The sequence below is a fragment of the Protopterus annectens genome, chromosome 4.part1 (assembly GCF_019279795.1).
Source record: "Protopterus annectens isolate FY-2018-M chromosome 4.part1, PAN1.0, whole genome shotgun sequence".
NCBI classification, from domain to species: Eukaryota; Metazoa; Chordata; order Ceratodontiformes; family Protopteridae; genus Protopterus; species Protopterus annectens.
The window spans coordinates 700281965-700305490 of NC_056734.1; the positions used below are offsets into that span (position 1 = coordinate 700281965).

The 23526-nt window shown below is 41.3% G+C and overlaps 1 protein-coding gene across 1 annotated transcript in view; it reads right to left on the reverse strand.

Annotated features, from left to right (window-relative positions):
• The window catches only part of MLF1 (myeloid leukemia factor 1), a 609081-nt gene that overhangs the window by 312559 nt on the left and 272996 nt on the right, over positions 1 to 23526 (reverse strand). The window contains exon 4 of the mRNA XM_044070478.1: positions 7693 to 7821. Within this exon, the coding sequence (XP_043926413.1) occupies positions 7693 to 7821 (129 nt within the window). The remainder of the gene's footprint in view (positions 1 to 7692; positions 7822 to 23526) is intronic.

Genomic DNA, 23526 nt, shown 5'->3' on the forward strand with positions numbered 1-23526 from the left:
CACCTATATGGTAATTCATGGATACATGTTTTTTCCCAAAGGGGATAACAATACATTTCTTGGCATTGAGCTTGAGCCTATGGCTCTGGCACCAAGCATCTGTTTCTGTAAGGCCCTTTTGTAGAGTATCCACATCATTTAGGGATTCAATAATGGCTCCCAGTTTGCAGTCATCTGCAAACTTTGTTAGCCAGAGTCCCTTAGTGTTGACCTGTACTTCAGAGAAGTAGATGCCAAACAAGAGCGGCCCCAGGACTGAACCCTGAGGTACTCCACTTGTCACTTGTCTGGAGCTGGATTTGGAGTCGGCTACTTTTACAGTGTGGGTTCTATCAGTAAGCCATTTAGCAACCCATTGGGTGACATAGGGATTAATGCCCAACTTAGTAAGTTTATCTATGATTCCAGAGTGGGGGATGGTGTCAAAGGCCTTGGCAAGGTCTAGATAGGCTGTGTGGACCACCTTACCCTTGTCCATGGCTCTGGAGACTGATTGAAAGAAGTCAATCAGGTTCAGGAGACAGGATCGGCCCTTCACAAATCCAAACTGGGTGGGGTCCAGTGTTTGAAGGTTGCCAATGTCTTTGTTTATAAGTTCCATGATAATACGCTCCATGGCCTTGCAGATAAGGCTTGTCAGACTGATGGGATGGTAGTTTCCGGGATCCAAGGTGGATCCCCCCTTGTGGATTGGGATAACTGTAGCTCTGCGCCACTCAGTGGGCACGAAACCTGAGGTGAGGCTATGATTAAACATGACACTTAGGTGAGGTGCCAGTTCATATTGTAGTTAATGTAGTACACAGCCCGGGATGTCATCTGGTCCCATGGATGCTGTATTCTTGGCTTTAGAGTGCGTTTTTGTACCTGTGTGGCCGTTATTACTGGAATTTGGCAATCTTCCGGTATTGAGATGGGCCATTTAGGGGGTGAGAGGGGGGTGAAGTTGGCACTGAATCGATCTGCCAGGATATTGGCAATATCCTTCAGATCAGTATATTTAATGCCATTCTGTTTTAGCTCACAGCAGATCTGAGCATTGCCATTTAGATTCTTGACATAGTTATAGAATGCTTTGTGGTTGTCTTTGGAATCTTTGGCAATTTTATTTTCGTAACTAGCTTTGATGGATTTTATGAGGCATCTCAGTTTCTTATTGAGGCTAATAAGGGAGTTTTTTGCATCCTGGGATTTTCCTCTTTTCTGCAAAAGTTTCTTCCTTTTGTTGTAAAGTTTGTTTATGGCAGGGGACCACCAGATTGGCTTCCTTTTTTTGGATGAGAGCATTTTGGTTCTATTTGGGATGGCACGATTCATGCATGAGTGGATGTGCTCGTACAGTGCCTTAGTGTAGGATTCAGCAGTTGAACTTTCAGTTCCCGTCTGCATGGGTGTCATGAAGTTTGTCACTTCTGACTTGAGTAGCATGAAGTTGGCTTTGGAGAAGTTTTTTATGGTGGTTTCTTTACTGGGGGGTGGGGGTGGGATGTGGATGTTAAGGGTGATTAGCTTATGGTCAGACCTGACAAACGAGGGGGTGACCATAGGTATGGAGCATTGATTCCCATGTTGGTAATGACCAGGTCTAGGATACTGGAGCTCCTGGTGGGACTATGGATTAGTTGATCCAGGGAGTTGGAATTTATAAATTCCAAGAACCATTGCACAAAGGTGTTGGGACATGAGTAGGTTTCCCAGTTAATGGCAGGGTAGTTAAAATCACCCAGTATTAGGGTGTTTGGTTCTATCTTATTTTCCAGTATGTTTAGAAAGGTGTAGTGAGAATCTTGTGGTATGGTGGGGGATCTGTAGCAAGCTACAATTTGGATTGCAGTCTTACCTAGTGTTAGTTGCACTTGGAGAATTTCAGACACATTGTGTTGGCCAACTAGCCTGGTGGTGTGAATATCCTTGGCGAATATTGACACTCCTCCACCTTTAGTGTTTCGGTCCTGGTTTGGTGGCCGAAAAGTGTGGTAAGAGTTGCAGGGGTGCTCTCTGGAGCCTTGAACCAGGTCTCAGTTACTGCACAGATATCGATGTTCTCCATTTTTAGGAGTGCCTCGAGAGAGTGCATTTTGAGGTTTAGACTTCTAGCATTGAGTAGCATTACCTTCAGATTTTGCATGCTTGTACCTGTTATGGTGGTGGTTTTGTCCTTTGAAGTTTGCCTAAAAAAGGCACTATAGGGGTGGCAAGAGCCTTAGCCAGTAACCTGAATCCCAGGGGCGACAGGTGCAGACCATCTCTGGCAAAGCATCGTGGTCTGTCAATCATGTCATCCCAGGCATACAGATACTGGATCCCCTTTGAATGACACCATAAGCTTAGCCAATTGTTGAAGTCAATCATTTTATCCTTATATTGTGGTATCATTCTGGGCGAAGGCAGGATGCTACTCAGGGCTAGGGTCATACCTGCCTGGGCCACATGATCCGAGATCTCTTCCATGTCTCTTTTCATGTAGTCCTGGGAGGTACGTCTAGGCTTGAGTTAATGAATTAAAGCAACCAACATTTTAAAGAAACACACTGTTTAAAAACTTTCATTCACTTTTATTCCATATGAAAATATATCAGTTAAGAAGTGTATTAATATGATTAAGGATACAAGTATGCATTTATAGTACAATTAAATATAAATACATTCATCAAAAACTTTGTTCTTTAAACCTTACTAAACTGACAGTAAATAAATAAGCAAGAACAAAGTTTTTGATGAATGAATTTATATTTTTTACCATGATTGCATACTTGCAATTTATCCTTCATATTAATACAGCTCTTAACTAATATATTTTTTCATATGGAAGAATAATGAATGAATGTTTTACATAGTATGTTTCTTTAAAATGTTGCTTGCTTTCATTTATTAACTAAAGCCTAGAACTTTGATTGATGATGTTATATATAGTGGCTTTCTGTAGTAGAACTTTATTCTGATGATGTCCTGATTAAAACAGGATGAAAGCACTTAATCTATGTTATTTTACTAATAAAGTATGTTTTGCTGTGTTTGAAGTTTGAATTGCCATCTGTGTGTAGCACGCTGTCAGCCCACCACCTTTTGGTTGGTTACTTGTTTTGTATAGGTGGTTTACCCGATTATATTGTTTGAGATTTGAGGTATGCTAGGGGTTGGTGCATTATGGGTAAGGGAGAAGCTTGGTTCACACCGGGTAAGGGTCTCCTTTACTTTAGGGCCAAAAAGTGTGGCACCATCAAATGGGGCGTTAGTAAAGGAAGACTTGAAGGCTTCCGCAAACGAACATAAGCGCATCCAGGATTGCCTACGAAGAGCAATCGCTGAAGCCGCTGCCCTACTCGACCCTTCGGCTGCGTATGATATCAGCCTCATGGATGAGTTAACAATGGATGTAAGGGTATTTAGATGTGCCGAAACTTTCTCTGAGACAGCAGCATCTGTAGTACCCTGGAGGGTATCTCCCAACTCTTTGACTAGATCCCTCTGTAAACGTGTAAAATGAGTCAAATAGTTCAGGGAACGCATAGAAAAAGCCGCTGAACTAAAAATGCGCTTCCCGTATCTGTCCATAGTCCTAGAATCTCTGTTAGGCGGATGGACAGAAGAGGAAGACTCCGACATCTCCTTTTTCGTGGCCGCTGCCACCACCATGGCGTCTACTGGGACTCCTTTAGTGAGGTAAGCCTTGTCCTGGGGTGCAGTGATGTACTTATTAGGCTTCCTAGGGACTGGTTCCACCGTGTCAGGTGTCTCCCACGCCCTTCGAGCAATCAACTCCATTAACTCATCGAAGGGCGGAGTGACCCAGGAGGAGGAAGGGCGAGCACCAAATGCCTTCAGCAGAACTGACTCATCCTCAGAAGGGGGGAGGGACTGCCAATCACCTCTCTGCTTAAGGATCTCCAAGATGTCAGAAAAGGAGACATCTTCCGTAGGTGACTTTGGGGACCCTTCTGACTCATCCAAGTTAGTATCGGATGTTAAAGATTCCTGTGGAGAATCTAAGTGTCTCCTCTTACACAATCTTTTCCTAGGGACCTCTTCGGGGGGAACATCCGAAGAAGCCTCCGAGGAAGAGGGGGCACCCTCCAGGGGTGGCTGAGACACCGGTGCTAGACGCTTGGATGTGGCCATTGGTGCAGAGGAAGATAACGGTCCTTTAAAGGGAGGAGAGGATGCTTCTACTGATGTGGTTGTCTGGGTAGACAACACCTTCCTCATAAGATCGAAGGCCCCCGGGTCCCGAGTCGAAGAATCTCCCGGTTCCGAAGAAATGGGAAGAATCCGAGACAGGCACCGAAGGCATCGACCCGAGGACGGAGCCGAATCGATCCGCGCCGAGGCCCGAGGGAAGAGTCGGAACCGAAACGTCGGTTCGACTCTCGCCCCGGAACCAAGGACAGATCGTCGGCTCCGAGACTCGGTACGGTCCGGAGTCGAGGTTAAAGGAACAGACCGAGAAAAGGACGGTTCTGGACCAGAGGGCTCCACAACCAGTAGATCAACCTCTTCCAGCTCCAAAGACTGGACAGGTCTCGGAGGAGGAACGGATGGAGACAATGGGAGGCCTTCAAGTTTCGACACCAACTGGGTGGAAACCGAAATAAGCTTGGATAGGGCCGAATGTTCCAATAACTTCTGCACCACACGGTCCACATCGATATCGGAAAGCTTAGAAGAACGGGTCGAAGGAGCCGAAGACGGAGCCGACCTCAATAGTGTTGAAGGAGGGAGCTCCATCACCGGTTCCAAGACTCGAGGCTCGGAAACTGACACCAGTTGAACACTCGGCCCCGAAGTCTGTGGAACCGGTGATTTAACTTTAGTGGAAGAGCTCGGAGCCGATGACTTGGGCTCCGATGTCTTCGATTCCTTCGAGGACTTGGATGCCTGGTCAGAAGCATCCAGAGCCTCCTGAAAGGAAGGTTTTAATAAACCCCTGTCCATTAACTTCCTGCGCCTATCTGTCATGACCCTCCCACTGAAAGAATGACAAATAGAACAGTCTTCTTGCAGGTGGAGAGGGCCAAGACAGTAGACACAGGAACTATGGTTGTCAGTTACTGACATTTTTTGCCCACACTGGCAACGCTTGAAACCTGATTTGGCCTTTTCAGACATGTCAAAGATAGGTGAAATATAGTCAAATCCAGAAAAACAGTCAAGTCCGGTAAAATTGTCAAATCCAGTAATGAGTCAATCCAGTTGTCAAATCCAAAGAGTGGTGGTAGGCCCCGAAGAGAACTCTGACTAAGTTTTATAACTTAAACGGAACCGAGATTTCCCTATACCTTACCACACTCACACAAATTATTATTAAACAGTTTCTAATACTAAAGTACCAGAGAAAAAACAAGAATAAAATTCTAAATCTTATCTGAGGTGCTCGAGCTCGACCCAGTGATGCGAACGCTGCAGCGGCAAACTAGATCTGAGGTAAAGGCAGAGGGGGATTGTGGGTATTAGGTGATCTCGAGCTTCTTCTCGATGCAGAGCTTGCAGGCGGCCGACACGGAGCCGAGGATCGGCTCCGAACCCATGTGTAAGAACAAAGGCGAGATTGAACACTCTCACATTCTATGTTATTTTACTAATAAAGTATGTTTTGCTGTGTTTGAAGTTTGAACTGCCATCTGTGTGTAGCACGCTGTCAGCCCACCACCTTTTGGTTGGTTACTTGTTTTGTATAGGTGGTTTACCCGATTATATTGTTTGAGATTTGAGGTATGCTAGGGGTTGGTGCATTATGGGTAAGGGAGAAGCTTGAGAGCTTTTTTGTTACCACAAGCTTTAGCAAGAACCAAGTCAGATCTGAGTATCGAATCTGAACCCAGCAGTTGAGGACAGAATAAAAACAGACATCATCAGATCAACTTTCTCTACAAAAGTAAAAAGAAACACTCCTGTTGAAAAGTTAACGAAAGTCATGTGACAGTCTATAAAAACAGATTTTACTAGAATAAAGTAAATAATTTCATGGACAAAGTTCAATTTTAGTTGTAAAAATAACAAATATAATTTTTTTTTCTGCTGAAGAGAACTTATCTGTCCAGCAATGCAAAGCATTAGTCAATCATCAATACTCAAAATCCTGTAAGAGGAGTGTGCTTCTGGGGCAGGGAAGCTCTGAAGAGCTTGACATCCAAACCAATCTTTCTTCAGCTCAGCTCTAGATAAATAATGATTTGGGAAGACATAACCGATATAGCAAAGGCTACTGTAGCAGTGATCAATATGATGAACATCACAACATCTCAACCTTGTTTCTGTAATGTACTAATACCAATGGCATCAGTTTTGATAAATTCACAGACATCCATTTTAGTGTTGTCACTTTTTTTGCAATGCAAAGCCATCAACAAAAATTACTCTAAAGTAAAGACAAGGCAAGGCTCTTCAAATACTTGTGTTGCTGTCTCTCCTTGTTCGAGTGTTTTCTGTGTACTTTGTTATGTGCGCTCAAATGTTAATAAAGAGGTAGCAGCCATAATCTGATCTAACCCACCCCCTTCCCAAAAGAAAGAATGACTGAAAAGATCTACCTTAGCTTTTTTGCCAACTTTTGGTGAACACAACATTATTCAAGGCTTTCTGATACCTTCTTCTGTATGCCTTGATGAAACTCTTCAGTGCTTTCAGGCTGCTAATTTGTGCTTTCCTGATACTCTTTATGCCATCCACTTTCCACATCATTTAGGGGCTTTAGAGGTACCACAGCTAAAACAGTTTCAATAAAAGCATGAAGAAAGCCTGTGCTGGTGGCATAAGACAGATAAAGCTCTGACTATGGCTCAAGTAATCAGAAATGTATCAGTTTGGGAACTTGACAATACAGGTAGGGAGAATGTATATGCCCATCTGTGAGGGGTCAGGTGTGGTGATGTCATCAGATGGCTCTTACTGCTGCCCTGCTAACACAGCCTCAGCTGAAGGATGGAGGCATATCAGGATGTGGGGAGTCAATACAGGGAAGGCATGGGCTTTACTGCTCAAGCCAGTGATAGTAGCCCTTGTAAGAGTATATGGAAGAGTGCACAAGCGTACACATTGGGGCACAAGTCAGTCAGCAGTGATGCAAGTGCACAAGTCACCACCAAAGGAAAGGTTAGGCCTTTCACTGCAAAACATCATCACAGCCAGGATACCAACAAGGAAACAACTGAAAGGTCTGCCTGCACGACAGCCCCTCCAGAAGATTCTTGCCATAGTAGAGCTGAGAACTTCCCACCATTAGGGAAAGATTAGGCTGGAGTCCAGTAAGACAGAGTCTTGATGGTCAGTAAGCAGAGGGAGAAAAGGTGCCTAGAAAAAATAAAAGTGAAAAGAAACCCAATGAGTGAATCAACAGAATCTGGAAAAACATCTCCAAGCACTGAGTGAGATAAAAATGCAAGAATTAATGCTTACTTTAGGCAAATTCTTATCATACCCATGAAGAAGGAAAGAAATACAAGAAAGACAGGATGATCTGGCATTCATACGGATATAGCTGCTAGCAACCGGTAGTTCTGATGCACATTTCTGAGCATCAATTTAGACTGGTCATTTGCAAGTTCATGGAGTAAGGAAACTACTTCACAAGTATCTTGAAGTCTTATGCATACAAACCATAGCTATTATATAATCAGTATCTGCAAAAAAAAAACACAACCTACAAGAAAAGTGAATGGTTCTTCAACATTTTGGTATATAACAAATTATACATACCCCACCAGGAGCACACCGTGTTTGACTTGTAGCCTGGAAGACCTTTGGGGGTTCATTTCCTACTTTTGAGTAAGTCATCACAGAAGATGATGCAAATGAATGTACAGCAGGAGAGGCAGAAGAGGAATCCTGCACATTTGTATATAGAAAATAAAAGGTAAAAAAAACTGGTCAGGTTTATCAAATTAAATATAATCTGTGATTTCTCCGGTAGTACAGTTTTTTGAACAAAGCAAATTAAGCAAGGTTTAACAAATTTCCTTGTTTTTAGTGCCACTGCTGTCAATTAATAGAATGCAATGCAAGCTTTGCTCAAATGAGATGTATAAAATAATAATGTTAGCAAAATTATACACAGTTAAGGAATATTCAGCTTGTAGTGTTATCTATTTACACACAAAATGAATACTACTAGTAACCCAATTCTTTGTTTGAACGACATCACATTTAATTGTATGCTAAGAAGACAAAAAAGTGGATTTTCATAAGCTGCACTATTTGTCCCTTTTACTGAACACTGTCCTCCATCACTAATAAGATGGGTCTTTTTCTTGTCCCTGTATATAACTCAGATTAGTATTTCAAACTCTTACCTTAAACTCCAACATTTTCACTCATCTTTTCAACACACAATAACTTGCCAGGACTGCACTGTAATAACTGTAGAAGTAATTGCATTTTACAGCTTTTCTTTTCACAACCTTCTGATCCAACTAAAACAAAGACATTTGGTAGAATAGCAGCAGCGCTACAACTTTTTATCTTTTCTCTACAACTTCCATTTGCAAATGAAGGCCCTCTATTTGTGGAACGACACTTCAAACCAGCAACTTAAGTCTCCTTACAGCTTACAAGAATTCTTATTTTTATGTTTTCCTAGTAGAACACTCATGTACTATCTGTCCAAACTACTGTTGCCGCACTGTGGTACTGTAATATCTTTGTAACAAGTTTTTCTTTTCCAGTTGCATTTCCCGGGCTAAGTCTAAAATTGGTCACATGTGGATCAGTCCACTACCACGGTTAATAAGCACATAAACAAAAAACAACATCACTTTGCCCAAAGACTGCAATAACTGGAGCAATGTATTTCTAACATTTCTTAACTTAGAACATCTAACTGGATAATTCCATTTCCGATATAGTCCTGTGAAGGGAAGTTTCAACACTAATACTTTTCACTTAAAATTGCACTTCAAAGATACACTGGTGCCTGTCACAAACATGAAAGTTATAACTGGGACTATTCAATCTCTTAATCAAAACAGAGAAGACTCCAGTCTTGAATCTCTGCATCTTCGGGTGCCTGTTGAGACTGAAATGATTCAGAACTGAAAATAGCATCCAATGGCCATATTTACATTAGGGGGATGATGGAGGTACAAGAATTTACAAAAGAAGGGGCATACCTGTAGAAAGATGGAATCTTTCATTCTTCTTTATTTTGCTACAAAAGTACTTCACTCTACAAAGGAGGGACTCCACTTCTTTACACTGATTAGGAGTATTGTCTCTAACCTACAGCCAGACAGTCCCCAAGGTAAACCTCCCCACTGCTCATGTGTAATGCTTAAACAATTACCCAGGCATTCTGAAACAGTACTCATCTCATGAAGCTGTAGAATGGAAGGAAGAACAAGATATGAAATCAAAGGGGGGGGGGTCCCAGCTAAGTAACACAACATACACCCAAACAGTTGTTCACTACTATCTCTGATGAAAAGGGGTCTTCCAGAAATAATCAGTAACCTTTTGAACAGCCCACTAATAACAAAGGTGTAACCACTGCCATAAGATCTGGTTCCAGATGGTTGACTCCTGAAGGATAATGTTTTGGTTTTGTGCAGAAGGTAAACCCACCAGGCATGAAATGCTTCTCTGCCTCCTTTCAGGAGTGATCTGGTGATATGTGCTCAGAGCAGCTAAAGGAAACTGTGGAACTCAAAAGCAGAATTACAGGATGAAGTTCATTAACAGCTCATAGCCTTAATCATCTGCATAAAACTTCACTTAAAATAAACAGTCTGGACCCAAGGGCATATTTTCAGCTATGACATTATTACATCATTAAAAGTTATGTCAGGCACAATAGCAACAACAGCATACCCAAACTGGTAACATGGGCCATACACATAAGCACAGTGTGGAATACACTTGCAGTTAATGTTATTACATTACCAGTTCTAACAGCTGTACTTACAACTCAGCAAAGCTGGATAATATAAATTGTTGGTACACAGGCTCCCAATTAATAGTGGTAATATATTCCATATTACAGGCCCTCAGAATAACAGTCTTTGTAGCCTGGCTCTGTGGTGCAGAGGGATGGAGCCCTGAAAAACTATACCTTGACCACTTGGGTTGCCAACAGTGTCAGCACTAAAGAAGCCAGGTGAGGGAGGGTGGGGGCGTAAATATACCTGGCCCACTCACCTTTCTCATGGAGAAGGGGGATATACACAGGAGAACTGGTGTAGAATTTGTTTAGTTGTCTGATTTGAAGAGAGACAGACACATTTTTCAGGTTTTCTCTGCAAATGGATCAGTTTCCAGAAGACCCTCTCATTCAATTTCCATTCATGAGGGTCTGTCCTAGTCCTACTCAGTTGTCTGCCACTATGTTTTGCTCTGAAGGAATGTAAGATGCTCGGAGAGTTAAGGAGTGCTACAGAACTACCTCCTGAGCCATAACAGCTAGCCTGCTTTACTTGTACCACAGGACTGTGGCATTGAAAGTAATCACGTGTAGAGGTCCTGGTGACCATAGGTGATGAGGGGATTTCAAGCAAGGATCACAACCACAATCTCCTTTAATTTCATGTGGTTTGGTCTGTCTGAATGATTCCTGAGGCCTTGCAGCTTTACCCCCATTGAAACTGCTCCCTAAGCAACATCTGGAGTGTTGTGTGGTGAGAGACTGGTTTAGAGTCCAAGGAGAGAAAAGGAGACCTCAGTTCAGCTGAATTTGTCATCTCCACCAATGCAGTTCCATTTTTCCAAAGCCCAAAGCTGGAGTTTGCTATTCCAGATGACATACACACTGGATTTGTGTGTGTTTTTAGAAACCACTGCATCTTTCTCAAGTGTAACCTGGCTAGATAAATCATGAGGATCACAGAAGCCATTAATAGGCATTCTGAGAAACCTGTAGAAAAAAGTGAGACTGACTGGAAAACCTCAGGAAAGATTTCAGATAAAAATCCACCCTCTCTTCTGTCAAAATGGCCTTCTGAAGAGAGCCATCTTGAAGTCAGCTGAGAAACACAATCCTGGGAGACACAGTAAAGGAGAATTTTACATTTATATGTGGATGCCCTTCGGTCTGCAATGAGCCATGACCGGAGATGGACATTTCGTGAACACCCTTGGAGCTGCAGATAATCCAAAAGGTAAGGCAAAGAGCTGATAATCTGATGCAGAAACAGAGAAACTTAGACATTTCCTGAAGCCTGTGACTATGGGGATGTGATAATAAGAATCTTAAGTCTAGTGTTACCATGTAACTCATGGGAGGAATGAGGGGTAATAGGTTCTATAAGATCAACATTATGAATTTCAGTACTTTTATGTACAGGTTAGGGAAGGAAAGATCTAGTACTGGGCTCACGTCTTTCTTTGGTACCACAAACTGGACTAGAAGCCTCTGTCCCTGACTTACAGGCATTGGTTTTATGACTCCTTGGATGTGTAAAGACTGAAGAACTTGAGAAAAAACAATTATGTACTTACCATAACAACAAATGCATGTTTTCTTATTTTCATCAGGTTCAACATACAAGTCGTCGAATCCAACCTCATCACCGATTTTGAAGCTTCTCAGATCCAGGGATGTGACACCTCCCTTACCCACAATTCTCTCCACTCCACCTTAGTACTTCAGATCAAGTCTGCCCCACTAATCTATAGCAATTACATTTAAGATTAAACACTAGCATACAGATAAGTAGGACTGGACGGCAATCTGTTAGGAATGCTCAGACAGGGTGTAGGAGAAAAATACCCGGTCACCAGAAGCCCCATCTGTGTCAATTTGGAAGAGTGCAGGAGGGAGGTTGAACCGAATGAAAATCAAACAGCATAGGTCTATCATTATGGTAAGTACATAACTTTTATATCCAACATTCTCTATTTCTGTCCATTTCACACATGGGAGAGATTCCCAAGATGTTTTACTTGGGAGGTATCAAAGAATGACATTTCTGAGAATAGCTGAACCAAAAGAACATAATCTGGTCTGTACATCCGGTTTGTAAAGACACATGAAAGTGTGAACTGTTGATCAAATTGCTACAGCATAAATATCGTCAAAAGGGAATCTACTAGTAAAGGCTGTTGCCACAGCCATTGGCCTTGTGGAGTGAGCTTTAGGGTTTAGACTATACAGACAAACCCTTTTCATTAAAGACAAAAGAAATGCAGTCTGATAGCCATCTGGAAAGGGTAGCCTTAGCAACTGCTTTGTCTAATTTAGGTATTAAAAAAGTAACAATTGATTAGACTTTCTGAATTGTTTGGTCCTATGAAGACAGAAACTACGTTGGCTGTGAACGTCCAGCATATGTAAAATACATTCACCTTTATTTAAAACTTTGGAAAAAAGACTGACAAATTTACTGACTGATTTATGTTTTCTCAGATGCCACTTTACGAAGGAAGGATGCACTAATTCTTAAGGAAACTCTGTCTTTATGGAATACTAGATAAGTAGGTTTGCAGGAAAGGGCTTATAGCTCTGAAATAACAGCCACCAGAAAAATTATTTTCCAAGAGAGGAACTTCAATTCAACTGATGCTGCTGGCTCAAAAGGGGGGGGGGGGCTGAGTTAAACACTGTAGCATGCCAGTCACGTCCCAGGGAGGTACTGGAGCTCTGATAAGTGATTTCAGAAGAAAAGTTCTTCTAAAAGGCTTTAGAGACTAAGGAAAGTACAAAAATTGTCATTCTGCCCTACATGGGAAATTGAGATTGTGGCCAGCTGCACTTTGATACTGCAATAACTAGAGCCGCTGTGGAAAAGTTCGGACAACAATTCTAATATGGAAGGAATGGGAACAGAAAAAGGGTCTACACCTTTTGACATAGCTCAAAGAGAAAATCTTTTCCATTTGTTTTTGTTGATCTTTTTAGTGGATTGTTTTTTTAGAGGCTTTTATGATCTGAAAATACAATGTTGGGAGTCTGGCATCTCTGGCTACAGTTACAACTGGAGGAACCAAGTAGTTAATTTCATGGATCTCTGGTTGAAGAGGCAATCCGGACAGGTATGTTAACAGGTTTGGATACTGATCCAACATCCATGGTGGATGTACTAGTAGAGGCCACAGGAAAAGAAACCACATCTGAAGGCGCCAGAAAGGACCAATGAGGATCACTCTGGCCTTGCACATTCTTGCTTTCTGGATGAATTTTGTTTATTAAAGACAATGGGGATGAGCATAAAAGAAACCCGGGGGCCAACTGTGGACCAGAGCATTCCTCTGTGACTATCCCTGTGAAGGGATCAGGGCAAAGCAACTGCTGTGCTTGTTGTTTAGGGAGGATGCAAAGAGGCTGCAGTAAGGTTGGTTCCAGTAACAGAAAATCAAGGTTGTCACCGTTGAATTGAGGAGACAACTCAGTAAGATAGTTCTGCTAAATTTTTCCTCTAGTATGTTGGATGTCCTTAGTATATGTGTTACTATCAGAAAGAGATGTGAAGACATTGCCCATTGCCAAATTCTGAAGGCCTCTCGACAAAGGGGATTGCAGTGCGTTCTTGTTTGCTGATGTGCCATATTGCCATGTTGTGACTATATGCAGATCACACCCTTGGGGAGGACATCTTGGAATGCCTGCAATGCTGAGGAATGCCCTCATCTCCAAGATATTAATGTAAAGACTGACCTCTATATGTGACCAAGTACCTTGGACTGTCCTCCCTTCAAAATGGGCCCCCCAACCTTGCAGAGAGGCATCTGTGGTTGCTACAGTCACAGATAGATCCATTTTGAAAGGATGTCCTTCTGTCACTGCATGAAATTTTATCCACAAGGAGATGTTATGTCTGCAGATTTAAGTGATGTGAATTTTCATATGCAGTGGATGAAGGCTTTGAGACCATTGCATAGTGAGAGTCTACTGAAGTACTCTCATATAAAATCTGGCTAGTGGAACATTAAGATTGTCAAGGCCATCAGACCTAATGCTGGAACAGAAGGCTGATGATGTATCTGCATAGCTATGTGGAGAAGAAAGAGCACTATGGGTTGGGGAAGGCTGGTGATCTATATTATTGGGTCCAGGTAGCATCTGATAAATTCTATCTGTTGTGTCAGGGTTAGGAAGCTTTTAGGTACATTGACTGCAATCCCCAGATTTTGCATTAAGTGGAGCAGAAGGTCCACATGATGTAACAGCAGATTTCTGAAGGGAGCAGTTAAGAGCAAATAGTCAAGATATAGAAAACTTGGATCCCTAGCAGACACTGATGCATTGCCACCACTGCCATTATATTCATAAACACCCTGGAGGCTGTGGAGAGACCAAAAGGCAGGGCTCTGAATTGACAGTAATTGGTTCCCAGCTGGAAATAAAAGAATCTCTTTGATCGCTACTCTGATAGTAAGCATCCTGGAGATCTGTGGAGCACATCTACTCATTCTTCCTCAGTAGAGGCAAAATGGACTGGACTGTGACCATCCGGAATTTTGTATGTTTTACAAACCGATTTAAATTACTTAAATCCAAACTGGGTCAAATGTCCTCTGCTTTCTTCGGTGCTAAAAAGAATCTTGAATAGATTCCAGACTCTAACTGGACTTTGGGGACCAGCTGAATGACTCTCTTTCTTAGCAGCTTTGAAACTTCTGCTGCAAGTTCCCACTGACTGGGTTAACATCAGAAAATGTATTTTTTATTGGAGCAAGGGAAAAGGAAATTGAATAGCCTAAGTAAATTATGTTTGGCACCCAAGAATCTGTTGCTGTATTTTGCCATGCTTTCAGGTGCATGGATAAGTGCCCCCCCCCCCCCCCGACTGCCTCCAGAGTTCAGCAGTTGGGCAACCCTTCAGGAGCGCTGATGGGACTTCTTGGTGAAGGGACCATAAAAGCCCTAGTTGTGTGGTCCAACTTTGCCTCTAAGGTGACGTTCAATATAGTTACGTCCTCCTCTGCCGCAGGAAGGTTTATCCCCAGGGTTGCCATGACAAAAGCTGTGTGACCTGCCGAACCACATCTTCTTTCCAGCACTTTGACTCCTGGAACAAGTTCTCTATGGGGTGAAAAAACAGATTTCCACTAGACAGAGTTTCCACCAGACAGAGTTTTACCATCTTGCTGACTACTGTTTAGTATGTCTTTTACCTTGGGTCCAAAGAAAGTGAAGCCATCAAAGGGGGCATTGACAAAGGATGTCATAAAACCTTCCACGAAAGCACAAAGGCACATCCAGGCATCCTGACACATGGTGATGCTGGCGTCTGCCAGCCTAGTAATGCCATCAGCTACACTGGAGAGCAACCACATGGCTATATTTGAAGTAGACTGGAGGGTAGAAAGCGGGGAGTCCATGGTCTTCTGAACATCCACAGGCAGATTACTTGAGAGAGACACTTGGAAAGCTCTTTTGTCAAGTCTCTCTGCAATCTAGTAACATGAGCTAAATAATTCAGTACTCTGAGTGCAAAAGTCACTGAAGAGTAAGTCTATTTCCCAAGCCTGTCCATAGCCCTAGACTCCTTGCTAGGGTGATGGACTGAGGAACTTTCTTCTGACAATTCCCTTTTAGTGGCTGCTGTTACTACCATAAAATCCAACAGTAGACCTTTGCCCCACTACCTATTTTTGGGGCTGCCAATATCGTGTTGGGTCTCTTGAAAACTGGTTCCACAACATCAGGGTCCTTTCATGCCTTTTGAGCCATGAGGTCAATAAGGGGGTCAACACGCAGTACTACCGAGGACAATGCTGAGCCAGAACTAAAGGATTCCAATAACAAAAACTTTGCAAGTAAAGGGTTCTCAATGGACCAGTCTCCTTTCTGTCTCATCAGTTTACGAATCTCACCGAAGATGATGTCTTCTGAGGGAAATCTGGGGAAGCCTTCACTTTCATCCAAATCTGTAACTTCAGTAAAAGACTCTGGAGATGAGTCTATGTTCTTCTGCTTGCACATCTGTTTCTTATGAACTGGTTCTGATGGGAGATCAGAAGGTTCCAAATCAGACTGGGAGCTAATACAGCATGCAGTCTCGGAAGCCTGTGGTACCATCTATCCCCATCTGACAGAGCAACAGGAAGTAGAAGCAGAATATTTTCAAGGTTTGGATGGAACCGAGCTGGATGGAAGTGCCTTTTCCTTCACCATTGTGAGAACCCTCTCAAAAGCCTTGAAGGATGAAGTAGCAATCAGCTCCAGAGGCCTTCTCGTATTCAAAGATGGAACAGATACTTCAGAGCAGATGGGCCTTGACCCAAAGCTGATCTTGGATCCAAGCTATCGAGTGCAGAGTCTCAGAGGGAGAGGAAAGGCTCCAACAACTTTGGTGTCGACCCATCCCCTCAAACCTGGCACCAAGGCCTTGGCTCCAAGTCTCTTCTGAGTCTGAACATAATGGAGTTGAAAGAGAAAGGGATGCGGTTGATGTTGAAATAGCTCAAACTGTCAGCTCTGACAAAAGCGTCCTGGAGCAGGTTGGATCCATGGTAGTCTGGTCAAAAGGACAGAAGGGCACCAGAGAAATAAGAAGAGAGGTAGCTGGATCAACACTTGGTATGTTCTCAGGGGAACCCAAGCGGCATTTGTGTTCTGAGAAACCTCCACATCATTGTGTCGATGGCTTCTTCGGTTAGGCTTTTGAATGACCAGTTAGAAGTCACCAAAGGTGGTCTCAACTATTTTCAATCCTTAAATAAGGGGGTAAAGTAACCTTGGGTTCACAAGACCCCGACAGACTGTCAGTTCCGACTTTCTAGGAGTTTTCAGAACTGGCCCAATCGTTATCATCTGATCCAGAGAAAGTTTCCTGGACTTTTCAGATCCTGCTCTGCTTAAGATTATGCTCAACAGGGTTTTAAGGTTGAAAGTAATTCTGTTACAAATATGTAACATAAATAAGGTATAAAATAAAGCTTGCTTAAATGCAGAAACAGAGTTTAGTAATATGTGATCAGCATCCATACAAAATGACTGTGACTTGGAAAATAAGGAATCTGCTGAATGGACATTTTTCTCTTACAGACTTAAAAACAGGATGTATGCAAGAGCAAAAATGCAAAATCTGCTTTTAAAGAACACTGTGACAATGTGTTTCTTTTCTGCATATAAAAAGAATGGACACAATATATATCTTTAAAATACATGTTTTTTCTGCATATAAAAAGAATGGACAACAGGACATCAGCATTGGCACAAGAACAGATGTTATACAAAGATACAAATAGAATACAGGATGTTCACACTGTCAGAAAAGCTGGCTTCTTATAAATTCAGCAAAAATGTGACAAGACATTGTTAAAACAAGGAAGCTTAAAAATAATATTAAGTCAGCATTTGCGTCAGCATCTGCAACAATCAGTATTGTTTCTACAGGATGAGCAATTCTCCAAAATAGAACACCAAGAGGAAATTTATATGTATGTGCATGACTAAAATTGTATATAAAGATCTGTCTTAATCCAGTTATGTTAGGGGTATTGGTAGGGACACATTTGTCCTGAGGTAAATGTTATATCTCTCACATCATCTGTACTATATGAGAAGTAAAGTGGAACAGTACTTTAAGCTGCAACGTTAGTCCGTCTGGTTTATTATAAAAAGTTATTTGTTAATGTTCTAAGTTGATGCTGCAAAGTATATTCTCTCAGTGTATATTCTGCAAGTTTCTGTATGCAACAGACTGTGAATGCAAATATAACCAGACTTTGATTTCAGCAGAATCCAGCCAGCAAGACTGTGTCTTAAGAAGACTTCAAACCCAACACAGTAAGCAGCTCCATATAATTTTTCATTGGCAAGCTAGCCTGCATATGAACCTAAAATCTGCATTCAAACACAGGTGGAGTGATGGTAAGCCCTGCAGAGGGTCACGACAGTCAAATTGCAGTAACTAACATTTGTACGTATGTGTAAATCCTAAACAGAAGTATTCCAGTTTATGCAGCTTGCAGTAGTAAAGTTTTTTTACACGTCTACATCCGGAGTGAGACTGAAGTTCAAGTCCCAGTGCCATAAATTCTCCAAGAAAAGGTGGATATCTACTTTGTACAGCAGTCCCCTGCCTGTTGTACTTCACCAGCTTCTCAAGTGACTGAAAATTTTCCAACCATCAGCAACAACAGTCTGATCACCTGTTTTCTAGCTAACTGGCAAGACCTTTTTCTGTGTCACATTTTTAGTATGGATGCTATTAGACAGTTTGCATATTATTAGACATTTTGGATGTTATTAGACAGTATGAATATTATTAGACATAATTCGTGTAGGAGTAAACCAAGCTTTAGTAAATTGCAATGTTGGTATACACAGCACATTAGTAAATGTAAAACCTTATTAGGGCAGGTTGATAGTAAGGCATTATGCAAATGTATTACAATATTTGACTGGTATCTCAAAGAAAACCATGTGGGGTATGACAAATGTTTATTGTGTGATTCAACAAAAAACTGCATTTTGTGTATTATGCCATAAAAAAGTATTGCATCATATTGCTAAAAAATAGACTGTGAAGACAGATCTGTTCATGATACAGAATTAACTAAGGGTAAAGTGTTTCTATTATATTCAGATGTTGAACAGTTATGTCCTGTCACCACATGCGAGTCAAATCAGTTACTGACAGGACCTCTAGTACATTTTGTTGCAAAAGAATGTAATAAACTTCTAAAAGACAGACACAATGAGTTCAGGAAGTTTAGACAAGTTATACATACATTTTTTCAAAAGTGCATAGGAGTTTCAGATTCAGCAGAACAGGTTACTGAAAAATATTAGAAAGACCATGCAACATTACAGGAAACTCTTCAACAGCAGTTGCAGGATAAAGGAAATAAATTAGCTGAACTGAGAGACTGGGAACTTCCTGCATACAAAGCTAATCTGTGCAAAACAAATATATTTTATAATATGTTTGTTTTGAAAATGGTTAAGCATACATGGTAGGATGAAATCTGGACAAATCATTCTTAAATGTTTTACTTTCATTCAGTTAAAGCAAGACATTTATCAGTAGTACAGTAAAGCTGACCATATATAACTGCTATTCTAATAGCATAGTCAAAAGGTACACAACAGTTTTAGTATATAAAAATTAAATAAAAATAAGTTACATGAAACAGTTCTAGTGCATAAAATTAAATGAAAATAGTTAACAGTAAAGATATAAAGATACAAGACAGACATGCATGTATGTTCTTTTAATCTCAAGTACATCTGTTACAATACACAAGAATAACAGGCAGACAACAAGAAAATATAAATATTGTAAATATAAACATGTGTTAGTTAAGCTAATATCTATTTGTTTTTATAATTTTTATATAATTGTATAGTAACACCACACCAAACAGTTCAAGTTCTGAATTTTAAAAAGAAATAAAATCACAGATGGTATTAGTCAAACAGTCTTTGTAAAATTAATGGTAGCGCAGTTAAATAAATAAAAAAATACTGAAATCCATGTAAGCTAATTATAAAATAATGTCTATTTATGTAGTATAAATGCATAGTCATGCAAATAACACTCAAATTAAGGGAAAAATGTCCATTCAGCAGATTCCTTATTTTCCAAGTCACAGTCATTTAGTATGGATGCTGATCACATATTCCTAAACTCTGTTTCTGCATTTAAGCAAGCTTTATTTTATACCTTATTTATGTTACATATTTGTAACAGAATTACTTTCAACCTTAAAACCCTGTTGGGCATTATTTTTCTCTCTTTATCTTTTTCTTTATCTTTTTCTTTGTCCTTTTCTTTTGGTTTGTCTTTGTCCTGCTTCCTAGCTGGGGAAGCAGCAACAAAGGAGGTAGATCCAGTAGAAATAGAATACCCTGTCTGTGGAGGGACGAGGCTCTTGACTATGAGCTTCTCTCTCCCAGTCTGGTGTCCTAAAACTAAAAGAGGCAGAGGGTTGGCATTCAGTGTAAAGATGGGCAGTGCCAAAACAGTACACACACATAATGGATGGGGATCCTGAGGAGAAAGTTTGTGCCACATCAGAACATGTTTTGAATCCCTGACAATCCAGCATGTCTAAGTTATCCAACTTAACTATAACCAATCACCAGAAAAAAGGCAAACTGGAACTATAAAAACACCCTAGAATGAGTTGCTACTATCTCCTATAAAAAAAACACACTCAAGGTATTTACTAAGACTACAGCTATAACCAACACGCAAAAATTTAAATGCTACACTGACAACTATTACTACCCAATAACTACCCAAGTTTTATCTTAAATACTAACCTAGAAACTACACACAGAATTATTACACTAATTCTAAAAATTAAGCTAGAGAGACAAGTCTCTCAGTAGGGAGGAAGGCATTATAAATCAACGGATAAAAAAACTGTTGAGCCGTCATGAAATGCATCTGAAGTCTTCAGTCGGCAAACAAGATCTGAAGTACTAAGGTGGAGTGGAGGAAATTATGGGTAGGGGAGGAGTCAGAGCCCTGGATCCAAGAAGTTTCCAAACCTTTGCCGAGGTTGGATCCAATTGAATCTGGTGATCCATGTGTTGAATCAGAGGAAAATAGACAACACTGGATCATTATGTATGGTTTGGAGAGTAGGGATAAATTCCCCTCAAAGCAGTTTTTGTTTGTATCCAATGCCATCAGTAACCTTTTTGCACCAATTTTAACACCCAGGAGTTAGAGACAAACCTTTGCCAATGTGGGATGTAGAGGACCAGCATCTGGGACAGGTTTGTGGAGATACTGGCTGGAGGGAAGAATGGTGGCACAGTCATTCTGTACTGTTGGTCTGTCCCTTTTCCTGAAATGACCTCCGTTTCTTATTGCTGTTTCCTTCCAGCTTTCTCTTTTTACCTCCTTGTTTGCCAGAATAAGACTGGTTTTGCTTATTTGGCTTTTTAGGGAAAGCGGGAGGAACATGAAAATATCTTAGAAACTCCTTGAATCTACGTCCCTCTTTCATCAAATTGTTAGAGAACCTGATAGCAAAAGAGCCAAACAATACTTCATTGTCTAAAAAGAATTTGAAATTTCAGACTTTATCTCAACAAACTTTTGGTTATGTACCCAGGCATACCTTAACACTGCAGCAGCAACAGTGGCACTAAATACAGTGTCTGCACAATTACACATACTCTTCAATGCATTTCTGGATACATAGGACAAGATGGAAATAGAAGTTATATACTTACCATAACTTGGCATCTGTGTTTTCAAATTTCATTATGCGTCATCACTGGGTCTACGGATCCAACCTTGGATCCAACTCAGTCATTTCTTCCAGACTTACAATCCGAACCTCAAACTCCTCCCTCTCTCATAATGCCCCACTCCTCTAACCCCTCAGATTGAGTTTGCTGCCCTCTCAAAAATTATTTAGATTTATATAACTGAAAAAGCGAAAAGAGCGACCACACTTGAAGCTCAGACTAGGAACCTATGGGTTTCCATGTCATCTCCATCGTTCTCAGCTGATTTAGGAAGACGGAAGGAGGGTGGGATGTGATGCATAATGAAATTGGACAACACAGATGCCAAGTTATGGTAAGTATGTAACTTCCAATTGATGTTGTCAATTTCATTATGCATCACCACTGGGTTAGAGTCCCTAGCTATGTAAACCCTGGATAGCCAACAAGGAAGGATATGCCTCTGCACCGCGGAGCCAAAAGACGCTCTATTTCTAGAAAAAATGTCCAACTTACAGTGCGATACAAAAGTACGACATTTGGACCAGGTTGCTGCTGCACAGGTTTCATTAATAGGAGTTATTGCTGAGAAAGCAGACAAGGTACACATAAGACCAGGTAGAGTGAGCTCTAACAGAAAAATGGATTAGGTTCCAAAGTCGTGTTACTATGATTGCAGGCACAAAAGAATGAGCAACTTAATATGGAACGCTGTTCATAAATGGGCTATACAGTATGCAGTATCGTACCGTAGGCTGAAGAACTGCTGAGTAACAGTAACCAGTAGTGAACAACTAATGTAAGCAATAAGTACAACTGAAGTGCATTACAAAATATTATGTTGCGAGGTTAGGAGGTTGATGGGGGCTACGAGAATGTGCACAATGTCCAGATGTTTTTGGTTTTTGGTCTGCTCTCACAAAATGATTGCATAGCACAATGCAGAGGGCTGAAGCTACTAGCAAAAATGGACTTCAGGTTTTATATCCTCCACATAATGCATGCTACATTCCCTGGCTTTATGCTTTTGTCCACAGGTTCTGTGCTAAGGGGGGGTTGTGGGAATGTCTCCCGATTATGTGTGCCCCTTCTACATCCCTCACAAATGAGTTTTTCTAGCAAATAAAGAATTTATGTACTCAGCATAATGTTCCATCTGAGTAGTTGTACTTCATTTGTCTTCAAGCTGTGGGTTATGGATCTGTATCGGATCTGACATGGCTGCATATCCAGCATCTGATCTGAGCTCCAAGCACCTCCCCTTACCCACAATGCCCCCATCTCCTTCCTCCCTTCAAATAGAGTTTGCTGCCCAACAGATAACATACACCCGACCAACAACACTTTACCACTACTGACAACCTATTCTGAGCCAAAGCATGACAGAGGACGCCTCTGAAATGTTCATCTTCCATAAGTATGGCCAAGGCAATAGTGACAAGGTCAGGGAAGGAGGGAGGGATGGCTGAAGACAAATGAAGTATAATTACTCAGATGGAACATTATGGTGAGTACATAACTTCTTTATCTGAAGTAGTTGACTTCATTTGATCTTCAACCTATGGGACAGAGTCCCCAGCTACTATACACCTGGGAGGCCCTCATGGAAGGATATTCTGGTGCACGGTGGAGCCAAAAGATGCCCTGTTCCTGTATACGATGTCCAATTTATAAAAATAAACGAATGTATGTATGAGATGAGAACCAAGTGGCTGCAGACCAGATATCATCCAGTGACACCCTGGAGCAAAAAGCTGCTGAAGTAGCCACAAATCTAGTAGAATGTGCTTTTACCTGACCTGGAGGGAAAATTCCCCTGACGGGGTATGCTCATATAATGCACTGGAAAATCCAACGGGCAATCGTAAGCCTGGAAATTGGTTTCCCTAAAAGGGTTTTGAGTAAGAAATGAACAGCTGGTCAGATTTATGAAAAGCTTTTGTCCTGTGCAAATAGAACAGTAATTGTCTATGCACATCAAGTAAATGTAATGTAAATTCTCCCTTATTTTGAAAATTTGGAAAGAAGACTGGAAGATTGATAGTCCGATTAACACTGGCTTCTAATGCTACCTTGGGAAGAAAAGATGGGTTCGTACGCAAAGACACTATCTTTATGAAAAGTTATATACGGAACTTTGATCGATAGTGCTTCAAAGTTCTGACACTCTCCTAGCAAAAAACTAAAATGGCAGTCTTCCAAGATAGATACTGCAAATCTACCGAAGATGCAGGTTCAAAAAGGGAGGGGGGGGGGTGAGACTAAAGCCTGAAGCACTAATGTATGGTCCCACGGAGATGTAGGATCCTTCACCAGGGGTCTCAGAACAAATGTACCCTTAAGGAAGGTCTTGCAGAGTTTAGAAGAGACCAACAACATCATGTTTTCCCCCACATGAAAACTGGAAATTGTGGCCAGTTGGACTTTGACAATGGAGGAACTGGCAACTTGCTGAAAAATCTCTG